General features: G+C 45.7%; 1 protein-coding gene across 1 annotated transcript in view; it reads right to left on the reverse strand.

Moving 5' to 3' along the window:
* The window catches only part of MTMR10 (myotubularin related protein 10), a 41,515-nt gene extending 34,251 nt beyond the window's left edge, over nucleotides 1-7,264 (reverse strand). The window contains exons 1-2 of the mRNA XM_055716189.1: nucleotides 6,830-7,264; nucleotides 5,494-5,554 (exon numbers count right to left, since the gene is read on the reverse strand). Of these exons, the coding sequence (XP_055572164.1) occupies nucleotides 5,494-5,554; nucleotides 6,830-6,883 (115 nt within the window). The 5' untranslated portion in view covers nucleotides 6,884-7,264. The remainder of the gene's footprint in view (nucleotides 1-5,493; nucleotides 5,555-6,829) is intronic.
* Nucleotides 7,265-13,916: the final 6,652 nt, after the last annotated feature.

A 13,916-nucleotide genomic window follows, 5' to 3' on the forward strand; every position in this document is an offset into this window, starting at 1 on the left:
TATATATATATATATATATATAATTTCTACTTTAGAAAAGCTTTAGGTGATTGTGTTACTTTCCAAGATGCCATTCTAATTTTCTAATCTGGCCATTCTGAAACTAATTTTATACTCTTGTATGACACTGATGCCTGAAAACAAGATGAAATTACAAAGCTATTTCACTTGTTGCTTGTCTAATATCACAGGCTAACTTTAAAAACAAACAAATTCTTACAGCAACACTTGAATTTCAAGTAAGAAACTTGATGAAGGGAAAGACGCCTAACCCTGCAGTATGTCTTGATCAGCTGTGCAATGAGTAAGAGAGCCTTGGCTAACATGCCACAACACTGGAAATGAGAATCAACAACTGAATATGCTTTGGAAGCAATCAGAAACTGACTTCATACAAGTTCTACTCAATTCTTACAAGCATTCAAAGGCTAGCACTACCCACCATCAACAGGTGATCATCCTTAACAGATCAAGCGATACCTACTTGAACATCAACACTCATTCCAGAAATACACACAGAAAAAGGCACCGACCATACAGTATTGCTACTTGTACCAAGCAATTAAACAATCCCAGTTTCCCCTTCGAGGGGAGAGACAAACCCGATTCCTAACACACCAGAAAGGCAGCCCCGACAGATCTCTGGGGTTATGCATTAACCTCCCCAGCTCGGTCCCTGCTTCCTGCCCCCCCGCGCCATCACAGTGCACTCACACCGCAACACCATGGCCTCTGTTCTCCAGCTCTGGGACACTACAAACAAATGAAAATGCCAAGAAGGAGGTGCAAGGGTACAAAACAGTCAGGAGTGAACATACCTGGGGTACTAACGCACAAGATGTCCCACCAAAAAGTATTACTTTCCTTCTCCTATCACAAGATGTGTTGCAGCTGCTCTGGAACTTATGACTTAATGTACTAAGGATTTGCAGAAAGCAGAAAAAAATAACAGAAAAAGAGCTGGGAGCTAACTTGTAAGAGAATCAGACTAAAAGATTAAAACTTTCCATGATACAGCCTCAATTGGATTTCTCCATTCAGTTGCCTATCTAAGGGCACATGTACACAAAGAAGCAAACAGAAAGCAGTAAGTAGGTGGTAAAGCCAACTAGACCGGCATAATTAGATAAAAGCAAATATATCCAGTGGCAACACTCTCGAACACGGTATGTAATTCCACCTCAACAAGAATACAGCACAACTGGAAAATGTTCAGAGGCAATCAAAAGTACTAATAAATATATGGAAAGATCCTTTCCTAGGACCAACTAAGCTAGATGGAAGCAAACCAGCGAACATAGGACACAAGTCTGAAAATCACGAATCACACTGAATGGGGGAATACAACTTGGCATTTGCTATGTTGTACAAGAACTAGGATTTACACAAAGAAACTAAATGGTGGTAAGTCTGGAACAAATAAAGGTAGTTTGTACAACATATAATCGAGTTGCTGAACTTCTTATCAGATGAAGCTGTGGATGACAGAGGTTTACATAGCTAGCAAAAGCAATCCGATAAAAATCATGTAAGAAAAATCCAGGAAGAAGATTTAGATATGATAGCACTGCTTCTACGATGCTCTGTGACTCCCCACTTGGATCTCCCCATTACATTACTCCAGGAGGGAAGTCCCTAGGCCACACACCGAAGGAAGCAGGGAGTGCTGCCTGTCCTGTTTCTTCTCCTTCCTACACGCCTGCTGGCAGCCACTGGCAGCGAGAGGTAACAGCTGACCCACTCCCGCTGTACTTACAGGCTGTTCACAAACCTGGTGTGCCTGCACGCCAGCCACGGCACTGAAGCAGACTTCCACAACCTGCCTGTGGAACAGGGTGCAGGCACAAGAGACTATGAGTAACTGCTTTGCAGCTCACCACCAAAGTTCCTTTAACTTGCCTTAATGTGATCAAGGCTTAAAGATAAAAAAATACTATTCCAATTCAGTTTACTTCTATAATTCTACTGTTTGTACTTTTCAAAACAAAACCAACTAAACTATTTCCTGCTGTTTTGTAAAAATTTGCAGGTGACAGCTACTAACTTAACCTACTAGCAAATGAGCACTGAGAAACACTTGAAATTAGCAAAAATTCAGAAGGAACAAGCCTTTTCTCACACTTGACCAGATATTCTAGTACACAATCTCACGAAGAACATCCTGTGTGAGCAACAGTGAAGACCTTTTTGCCTGACCTGCCCAAAGCACGGTGCAGCACTGCTCAGGGGCACTGGACTGGTTCATTACCCACCCGTGTACTGCACCTCTCTGCTCACTGCTTTGCCATTCAAATCCTGAAAACATGCACTGCATTACATTCCAGTTATGCTGCGCGATGTTTTCAAGTGCTTAGGTCGATGTCTTAAAAATGCTACAGACATTGCTGTGGAAAACAGGCTACAATGGCTTACCAGAACAAAACACACCTTCCAGTTTAACAGCTTTAACTTCATTCTACCCTGAAGTACACAAGCTACTTTCCTACGAGCCTGGCAAGGCACTTGGACAGACTGACTGGGAGCCTACCTGCTATTTCTCTATTTTTCCTCTCCGGCATGCTTATAAAACAAGCTATGCAAACAAAGGAGAAAAAGTGAAACTGTTACACAGGCCAACTCTTCAACTAGCTCTGCAAAATCTCTTCATCAGGCAGCTACACTAGGAGAACAAAACAGCAGAAAGAAAAAGAAAACATTTTTATTAACTCCATCTTAAACCTGTATCATGTGTTCTGGAATTAAATTATACCCAATTCTATAAAATTATTTACTTTTCCCTCCTGCAGTATCAGTGTTGCCATTTAAACCCAAGGTTTTTAATTGCTTTAAATTCTGTTTGTTGCTTTCCCTGATGCACCACTCTCCTCAGGGCACACAGTTCCTGAAGAGATGCATCTCTATTCCTCCGGTACCAGAGGAAACTTTAAAAACAAACTCTACAGGTTAAAAGTTGATTGCAATGTAAAATCCCGCCCCTGCCTGCCCCCCCCCCCCCCTTTTTTTTTTTCTTTCTCTTTTTTAAAAACAAAAACCTCCTCACTTTTTAACCTGAGTCATATTATTTCCGTGTCTGGAACTCCCTCTCCTAACCCCCACTGTGCAGAACTACAAGTTAGACAGGAGGCTATTTAGCTGCTTTGGAATTCCAGTTTTCAGCAAGCTACTCCCTCAAAGTGACTGTTTTAGGAATCAAAAGCTTAATACATGTAGTTGCAGTTTTTGAAGATTACTAAATCCAGTAACTGCTTGTGCCAATAGAAGTTAATTGCAAAAGAACTTCTTAAAAACTCTACCAACTAAAGAAGCATAATAAACATTCAGCCACTCAGGTTTAACCCTGTTCCTGAGAGCAAAAGCCATTTCACACAGCTGTGTAAGGATAGGATATTAGGTACTGTACTTGCAAGGGAGTACAAGTCAGCCTTAATATAATTAAATTAATTGGAATGTGTCCAGAAACTCGGGTTATGACAAATCCAAAAGCCAGTCTACCCAACAGTACAACGTGTACTTGTTTATACACTTTTCTGCTGCACCATTTGATGACAGAAACAAACAAAAAAAAGTGTTTAGGCTGGTGCTTAACTTTAAACAGGAAGAGTTTCATTCAAGTCATTTAAAGTAAGTCACTTCTAAACTCACCACCACCACCCCTCACGCAGACTGATGCTCACAAAAATAAAAATATTTTGTCAGATGCTGTACCGAGAAGTGAATTTTATTATTAAATAATTCAAAATAACACCTTAGAATGACACAGAGGTAGAAGTTTTAGTTCTGTGGTGAGTTATACTCTTTCACTTTCTATATAACCTGGGGTGACTTACTACAAATGTCCTAAAAGCCACCAAATGCTGATTTCAAAGATAGTGCAGACAGGGGAAGTGATGCAAACATGGGATAAATATAAGCCAGTTGAGAAAAACAAACCCAGTCAGCACTATTTTAAGTGTACTTTGGAGTTTCACGCCTAATGAATGAACCACACTGCAAAAAGTTCCTGCACAGACATTGTTTTCTATAACTGCTCAGGCTCATGTCCCACAGCAAAGGCAAGACGTGTTACATTTTGAGAAAAGCAATCTCGTACTGCCTTGCATTTGCTGTGGAATGCCTCGGAGAAGAACACGCAGTCACTTCCTTGTGAGTCAAAGACCTTGGATGAATATCAACTGCAACATAACCAATAAGATGCCAAGTGGTAAGCAGAAGTTTTGCAAGCATAAAAATATAACTGTATTTCAAATACCAAGCAATCTTAGCAATGTATTTTAAGATATTTATGCCTCAAGCAAAATCTGTATTATTTTGTTGCCTGCAGAGTGTCAGTCAGTTGTTATTTACTCTTTCAGTTGAACCTCTTCCACAATATTCAGCATCCTAAGCTTACGATACCTCACTGGACCCCGTACCACTTCAGCAACAAGTCCCATATGAAGCAGTGTAATTTTTTTTTTAAGAGTAACTTGTTAATTCTATTGATCACTTTGAAAGTTAACATGTTTTATCAACTTAGACAACACAATAGCAATAGCTTCCTACAATAGTGTGTCTGTGTAAATCCATATTTGTTAACATATAATCTGAATGGTAAGAAAAAAATGCAGTCTACCATTGTTTTAAACTCAAAATTCCCCTTGGAAACAGCAAGCCAAATCTACTACTGTGGTGTACCGTTTGCAATGAAAGTAATCTTGAGAATAGTAGACTGTTCCTTTGGTATCTGAAAAAGGCTTTTAGAAATCCTCATTGATCAAAATGTCATTCACCTAAGATTAATTCTTATTTAAAAAACATAAGTCATGAATATTTTTATATATTTTACATTTTTATAAATATGTAATTATGAACAGTAATAAAAACATCGCTTTTCTCATCCACAAACTAAAAACGTTATTCTGTGTAGCTTTAAACTTCAAATTCCAAAATGATGTAACAGCTGAATACTGAGTAAGAGTAAATGAATAAAGATAGCATTAGAAGTTTTCCGATACAGAAGTCAATCAAACCTACTTACTGGAAATGCTATAAATATCTTCCTTTAAAATAAAGCAAGATTACAACACATGCTGTGGTAATGGGTTCTGCACACAGGTAAAGGTCTGACTATCTGACAAAAATATAATTGTTAGTAGTATTCCAAAAGGTGTCCTAAATGTTATAAAACTTACAATTGTTTCACTTCAAATACTCGCAATAAACCCAAGACATTATTCCACACACACTGAAGCATTACACAGGCAAAATTGCCTATGTATTTATTTAGAGTTTCAGACAGGTCTGAACAATGTTCTACAGACACAAATACCATCAGATTTTCCTGCTTAGAAGGTACGCTCCCTGAAGGAACGTGCGAAGATTAAAATACACCAAAATCAATAATCACAGTAGAACAGGGGAACCTATTTACACCATACCAATTCTATCATGAGAAACAAAAGGCTTAAATATATCCTTGTTGAGGCCTCTGTCAAATTCCTGATTTATGCCTACCTGGCAAAAGTACCGGTTCCAGTTTTTTAATCCTTGGTTCTGACGCTATATGGTCTTCAGCCTGACGGGGAGGGAAAAAAAAACAAAAAAAAACCCAACTTACTTCAGAATCAGAACTTTACAGTCAGATATGTCTGATCTACCTGGGCTAAGGAGAAAGTTCAGCTTTCTTAGTTAAAACAAGATCTTAAAGAGCTAGGATCCAATCACAGCAACAGTTTTCTGTAAAGATATTACCATTTTTGTTTACGTTTAGCTTTGTACCAGAAGAATAACATAATATTTAAAATACTAGCATTTAACTAATTGTGTAACCTAGGCTATAACAATTGACAGGCCAAACAAAAACCAGTTTGGTTTGACATTCCAAAAAGGCTCAAATCCTACAAGCTTTACAGATAGGGACACTCAAGTTTGCACAAAACTCTCTTCCAACTTTTAACATGTGTGACTTTCTGACACAGGAAAAATTACCAAAAAAAATCCACCAAGGCCTACAAACACATACATGCCTACCTGCATTTTAATTCCCAACCTTAAAAATAAAACTATTTCTACAAAACGACCGGAACCTTCAGTGAAAGAGCCTGAACGGCTGCGGTTCCTATGCTGACAGTGGTACCGCCGCTCCACAGCCGGGAATGCCCAGAGCTTCCCTGCACTGACACTGCACTTTTACCAAGAAACCGTGAAAAAGTAAAAATGAGTCAACACATCAGACGTGTTGCTGGAAGAGGTCCCGCCTTGTCTAAAATAAATAATAAATAAAAATCACGTTGTGTTAACTACACGGCCAGACCGCCCAGAAAACCCCGGTGCTTCTACGAGACACGCTCGATGCTATATGCACTATATACATTATTCTACCGTACGTACACACTTGATTTTCTGACCTGTGCCGCCAGCCAAGTTTTAAATGCGGAAGGTACGCAGGGCGAGCGGGGTGCGCGGAGGCACCAGCTGCTTTCTGCCCCCGGCAGGGCCCTGCGCACGGGGGGCAGAGCCCGGCCACCTGCACCGCTGCCCAGCGCCCCGCCGCCCCCACGGACAGGGCCGCCGTGCCCCGCTGTCACCCGCGCCAGCCCCACGCTCGCCCTACGTGTGACGGGAAGGGCCCTCGGCCCCGCCGCCCCCCCTGCGATGGGGGCTCGGGGGGCTCCGGCGGCCGCCCCGCTGCCGCTCCCCCTGCGATGGGGGCTCCGGCCGCCCCGGCCCGCGCAGGTGCCCGTGCCCCCCCCCGGCCGCCGGCGCAGCGGGAGGGCGGCAGCTGGGGCCGGGCCGCGGCCGGGCCGCGGCGGCGCGCAGGGCGCTAACGGCATTGAAGCGCTGTCGTTACCTGCGGCAGAAGGTAGGACTTGAAGGTGGGTTTGGGCTGCCTGAGGGAGAACATCGCGGCGGCCGGCGGCGGGCCGGGCCGGGCCCGGGAGGCCCCGTCCCGCGGGGGCAGGGTGCCGACGCCCGCCGGTTCAGGCCCGGCGCCCCGCAGCCGCTCGGGGCTGCGCTCCCAGTCACACGGCGGCGGCCCCGGCGGGCGGCGGCGGGGGCGGCCCCAGCGCACCCTCCTTCCCCAAGGGAGGAGTCAGCCGCCTGGGCAGGCCCGGCCCGCGGCCGCCGCCAGCCCTCATGGAGCCCCCGGCGGCTCCCTCCGCCTCCCCGCGGGGGCGGCCGCCTGCCGGCACAGCGGCTCTCTACCGCCGGCGACGGGCGGGCGGCCCGGGCGGGCGGCGAGCTGAGGCGGGCCGTGCCGGGGCGGCCATGTTGGGCCGAGCGAGGGGCGGGGAGCGGCCCCGGTACGGCGGCGCGGAGGGCCCAAGCGGCGGGGCCCGGCCCGGCTCGGCCGTGAGCGCCTCGCCGCTTCCTGCGGACGCTGCGCGCAAGGGCAGCCCCGGCGGCGCCGCTGCGCCTGGCCGGCCGGTGGGCACCCGCTCCCCGCCGGCGGGCTTCGGCCCCCGCACCCCGCCGGGGCCCCGACGCCGCCCGTCCTCCTGGCCCGCGTGAGGGAACGGCGGCCGCAGGCGCGGGGCCGGCGGGGGTCGCCCCGGCCAGGCCTCGGAGCCACCGGGTGGTCGACGCCTTCGCGGGCCCGCAGGGGCTTTGCCGTGACCCGGGGCGCCGGCCCTGCACACGGCCCCTGCGTGACCCCCTGCCGCGCCCGGGTGTGCTTGCTGTCACCCTCTGTACCGGCTGTGGCGTTACAGCCGTGGGACATACGTGATCCACGGGCAGACGGATGGGACATGGCGCAGGCCCCGCTCCCCAAGTTCCCCAGGCACGGAGGGATCGCTCACCTGAGCTTCCCTAGAATATGGAAGTAACGCAGTTGCCCACCTAAACTGCCACAATCTAACACCGCGATCCCTTTGGGTCAGTCGGAACAGTAACTACTCCCACGGCTGCAGTGGCCCGTGGTGCCCTCGGAGGCCCCCGGCGCTGGTTGTCGGTGAGCACTGGCTGCGATGAACTTGGCCTCTGCGGTGGAAACGCCACCTACAAAAGCAACAGTTTGGATCGGGTTGTGGTTTTTGTCGAGAGCCCCGGAGTGGGAGCACACGGGTCCATCAGCTGTGCGCCCTGAGCCACAGGGACGGCCTGCGTTCCCCTGCTGGCGGCCCGAGCACAAAGGAATGGGTAAAACCAGCCAGGCAGTCCACAGTTTGAGGCAGGTGTGATGGGCCAGGTAGGGTGAGCAGCGCTGATGGTTCCCGTGCCTGCTGGTGCTGCCCCCGCAGCTGGTGGAACCATCGCTGCGGTCCCAGCCATGAGCCAAGCGTAGTTCACTGCAAGGCTCGTGGTTTAGGGGCGAGAGCTGAAGGCCAGGACCTGCCAAACTAACTGCTGGTATTTGGGTGCTGCAGCCTCACCTTGTTAAAAAGCACAGGTTTGGTCAACATACTGTCATTTTCGGCTCACATGCGAGATAACATCAGTACAGGCCTGCTACAGCACAGTAGTGGTGTAATATCACCCTGACATAAAGATAGTAAAGAACTGGAAGACTCCAGAAAAACAAACATGTTTTTAGACAAAAAATGACAAATGCAGCACCCAGCATCAGCCGCAGGATGAAAGTCTTCCCTTGCTATCATTAATAGGAAGCTCATTGCATTGCATTATAGCCCCTGGGATTTTTGGGTGAAGCCAAAGGGTGAATGTTTAATGAAAGAACAGACTTTAGGGCACAATCTGGATTCCCCGACTTAAATGAGATGCCCCACCGACACCAGCCAGGAAGGTTTGTTTGAACAGCAAGGAGGGAAACAACCCACTGGCACCTGCCTAGGTTGCAGATAGGTGTACATGCATTTAAAGCTATGCAACAGCCCAGGGCAGAACACCAGCAAGCACCTCCATAACAACAGTATACTACTCTTGGACTTGCAGGTCCAGAAGATAAAAACAACCCCACTGTAGCTGTTTTAAAACAAGCGCACCTCCTTGCACAAGGGTCCCACCTCATCTGGTGTTGGCAGGCAGTTCCTTTCACTTCACTCTGTATTTTCACATACAAGATTTTTATTTTATGCTGCAAACATCATTGTTTAAGTGGCATTATTCAGCCTGGCATGGTCTCAGGCTCAGCCCCTGTCCATTTTAGAGAGCGCACTGTGCTGTAGAAGCTGCTGGTGCTGTAATGCTGAGCACCCGACAGTGCTGTGAGAGCAAGCCACAGCTCCTCTCCTGCTGGTGACTTACCCCTTTCACAAGCTAAATCTCTTGGATCTTTGAGAAGTGAGAAATACTGTGGGACTTGCCCTCATCTTTATTCTTCTTCTTTACAGTTTTATCTTCATATACAGAACATTGCTGAAAGGAAATTAAAATCAGAGAAGGGTGAAGAGAAAGCAAGGGGCCGAGGAAGGCAGAAACTGCCCAAATCAGCTAGTCTTGGAATTGCATATAACAAATCTGGCAGTGATATTAAAAAGGACAATTATTTATAGCACATCAGGATTACAAAAGTGTGTTTTGCATCAGCACAGAGCCTTCTGAAGAGTGCCTGCAAATGCAATCTTACTCTTGAGGGAATGAACATAGGACAGCACAAATTTCCAGTACTGCACTGACACATTTAAATTTCAGTACTGTTCAAAAAAGGAACAAACAAAATCAAAACTAAGCTCTCAGTAAACATAAGATCACAAGATTTGTAAGGATTGTTGTTGGAACTGGTCACAAGTTGCCACTGGAAGAGTTTTATGCCAGTGGGAGGAGAAAGCTGATTTGACAAAAGTGAGTATTTTAGAAGAGCAAGTCATTTCTGTCACAACTTGCAGTGGGATACAAGCAGGCAGCGCAGACAGGCAGAGCAGGACAGGCAAGTAGAGCAGGGTAGGCAGGAAGGGCAGGGGAGACAAGGCAAGAGGCAGGTAGGTCAGTAAGGCTAGGCAGGCAGGATAGGCGGGCAGGGGGTTGGTGCAGGGCAGGCGGGACAGGCAGGGAAGTCCTCTGCATCCCCTGACTCCTTTTGGCAATGCACTCAACTGCCTGCCTAGCTCCAGCCACTCCGGCGTGCCTTGATCTGTTTTTTTCAAACAGTCCTGCTAAACCCGAGGTTTCTAAGAACACCTTTGCTCTATGAGAACAGCCTTGAAAGAACGGTGGGAAGCTAGCTATGCAACAAAGCCAGGTGAACTGAAAAGACTGCAGATGTCTCTTTTTATTCTCATTGATTTAAAAAATGTTTTTACTCAGTGCAGTTATTTTCAACATTCAGTTATTCAGCAATGTCTCTCGTGTGCTAGACTGACCAGGACCCTTACACTCGTGCACTGTCACGGACCCCCAGAACCAGCTTGGTCTGCTCTCCTTGGTGGTATCACACCCCACGTGCTGTGTGGCAGTTTCCTGGGGCCTATTTTTACATGCAGTGCAAATTACAACAGTGAAGATAATTATCTGCTTAGCTATGGCGATGGTGCATAACCTGCTCTGTTTACTGTACGTCAGATTAGGTATCTTCCTAAAAGTTCTGGTACAACCTCACAAGACAGCTCTGTGGTTGGAGAAGCACTTTGGTTTGTGCAATGCATGAGGGCTGGGGTTAAATCAGAACAGATTTTCTTAATGGGCCCTTTTGATCTCTCAGCAGATTAGAGAATGGCTTTCATTAGAGATGTTCAAGAACAGGTTAGACCACCATCTGCCACTGATGCTATCGACATTGCTGAACTTGCCTGAGTGTAGATGATCTGTTCCAGGCCTATGTTTCTATGGCAACTTACGTGTTTCCATAGCTATCTGAAGAATGGTTCAATTCTTGGTTTGAACTCCAGGACACAAAGCCATACGTGTTGTCTGATTTCACAGCTGAGCTATGTGCCCAAAGCTACAGCAAGTGTGTGGCAACTCTGCAAAGTCAGGGATTCACAGATGAAAGTCTTCTGTTTTTCACTGGCAAGTGTTCTGGTTTATTACCCTGCCTGCACACCTCCCTGCTTGTGCACTCAGTAGTTTGCACACCCAAGTTGCCTCAGCCTGCACGCAGAAATGTGGGACTTCTGAGGACTTGTGAGGAAGCCAGCCCTACAGGTCTCTGTTACCTCTTATGGAAGAAAAATATTATGCCTTACATTTGTTAAGCAGTTGGGAAAAAAAAATAAATCTTTCCTGAGTGTCCTTGATGAAGATCCAGCAGAATACTATTTAAAATGTGATTACTTACATAAAAGAGCAACTTCGATGGTCTTGGCCAAAGATATACAAAAGATACAAAAACTGTGCAAAGGTTCTTGAGGTATCTCAGGGAAAATGCCTCCTTTTCAAGGCACATCTGTGAAGTGGAGGTAGTATTTTCAGTGTGGAGATTAAAGATGTTGAACTTTGCTATGTTACATAAGGGTACTTTTCCTGTTAATCATTATGTAGTTATTACTTGCCTAGAGTAACCTGGAGCTATCAATTGGTACGCTGTTCCACCTTGGCTTGGGCTGTTTTACATGTTTACATGTGACAGTGATCATCAGATTACCAGTACTCCTACACTAGAATCTTTTTCCATGGCCATTTTTGAAGGCTGTCAGTCTGCTCAGATTGCTGAGCAGAGCAATTAGTGCAAGAAAAAGGAGATGCATCTAGAATCATGCAGGATGAAGTGCTGGAGTTTCGTAAGAGCTTTTAACGTAAAAGAAGACCAGGCAGATGAAATCACGCAACTCTCTTTTTCATTAAATTTAAGGCCAAGCAAAAGGTGGATACAGGCACTTAAATATTTTGGCCAAACAATTGCAAAGAGTAATTTAAAGCCTATTATCAAGGCATACCTTACATCCATTGTAAAGATACAGGGCATCAACCATAAAGCACCACTTTGCCATATAAAATTTTGTTTCTGCAGACAAGGCTAAAAGTTGAAAAAAGCAAAAGAAGATTGAGGGTTTAAGGAAATCTGTAGTTCTTGTCTCTTCTCCCAAGTCTTGTGGTTTGTCACCCTGCAATCCAAACCACTGCCACATATCATCTTTGGACTACCCCAGCCGCCCGGACCCTGGCACCATTGAATGCCAGGGTATTAACTGGCCATATCAAACAGGTCCTTAAATCTGTTTTGCCCTTCTGTCTGATGCTGGATCCCATAGGGGGATCAAAATCTACAATTAGGCTGAAATAATCAGGTTGGGTGACTACTGCAGGCAGTAGAGCATTTATCTGCAGTGGCTGCAGTGGGAGGAAAACACCTCTAGGGCCATGTAGCCTGGTAGCCCAGTAAATAAGAGTATTGTCACTGCCAGTTACAGCCACAGGCTTTATGCTGACTTTGTAAAGCCTCAGGACTGAGGCTTCTCAGGACTGCTTTGTCTGAACTTGCCTTAACCTGCCTTGAGCTGTCCCTTTGTTTGTTTAGCTGTAAATGCAATTTTTCTAATGACTAGGATATTCAGGTATAATTGTAGGATTTGAAGGCCAGTGAAGAAAAAACAAGATGTAAAGTTGGTAGCAAATAAAAATGTCCCTAAGCAAGCAAAATATGAGGAAAAACCCCAACATCAACATCATGCTCATTCTAGAGAAAGACCTAGCAAACTGAGAGCTGGCAGTATTTCCTCACTACCTCCGTTGCAGCCACTGACTGTTAGACCCAGAGTATCAGCGCAAGTGTAAGCGTAACATCAAAAAAAAAGGGCATAGATAGATAGCAGGAAATGTGCATATATTAATTTTACCTGTTTTTTTGTTTTTCCTGTAGTAGTCTTTCCTCTCTTCTTATCTCTCCTCCCTTGTAATTAGATCTAGACTACCAATAATTAATGTATTAGACTTAAAATTTGTTACACTAACAATAAATTCCTGACTTTACATACAGGGTGGGTGTGTCTCCCTTTTGCTCATAACAAGCTTTTGTGTGTAATACTAGTTCAGCTAGAAGTGACCAGTCGGACAGGACAGTGGCGCAGAAGTGATACGCTGGCAATGGCACTGCGAGGTGGGACCCCAGCAATGTGTCCAAGTGCTGCTGTCACTCTGAAGACTCACCTCCTCCACAGCAAATGCTCGGCAGCAAACTGGCTTCATGACAGTGGGTTAACTACACACAACACCCATACCAGGGCACAATCCTGTGGATCTTGCAGATCTAATGAAATAATCCTGTTGACATCCTTGGTCAGGCACCCTCTTCCCATTCCTGTCTTCTGACAAGGCCTTACAGATACTTCTTTTCTTTTATTTTTTATTTAGAAAGGAAGATACACATTTTACCAAAGATGATGGTCAAGCCCAGAACCTAGGAAAGCATCCAAAAAAGCAGTATGGAGAAACCATAGTTGGAAGGTTTCAATGGCTACTTTAGTTCATTTCTAAATAACATGGAAAAAAGAACTTGGTTCTCAGGTATCCAAATCCAGCATCTACAATGGCAAGAGTGACTCTGCCGTAGCAGAGGCTTGCAAGAGCAAAGCTAAGCTGGTCCCAGAGTGATGTAACGTAAAATGGGGTAATCTGTGGAACCAGATGGTGTAGTTAAGAACCTGCTGATGTGAATATTACAGTCACTGTGTTTAAAACATTTGCCTTGAGGGAGAGGGAAATGCCTGTATGGCAAGATACTGTAAGGTCAACAGACTTCGATTACCTCAGTGTAGTGTCTCTGTGTAGACACAGCCTTAGAATACACACTCTTTAGGCTTGACCTGGTTCAGTACAGGTCAAGCACATAATAAATAATGGTAAGTGGAATTCACAGTGACACTGCTGTGAAGTCACCACATACTTAGCACTAGGAGGGATGCATCTTCCTGAAAAGCAGTATTAAACAAATGCAAATTCTGTGCTTGCATCCTTTCAACCAGTATTCAAGAAAGCCTGTAGGCAGATATGCAAATGTGTCAATTGTTAGTCTGTTTAGTGTGCTCCAAACCTACTGTCTGTCTTCTATGCACATACAGAGCCATATTTATATCTTATTACAATAACTCTACCAAACCCAG

The sequence above is a fragment of the Falco cherrug genome, chromosome 7, assembly GCF_023634085.1.
Source record: "Falco cherrug isolate bFalChe1 chromosome 7, bFalChe1.pri, whole genome shotgun sequence".
Classification (NCBI taxonomy): Eukaryota; Metazoa; Chordata; class Aves; order Falconiformes; family Falconidae; genus Falco; species Falco cherrug.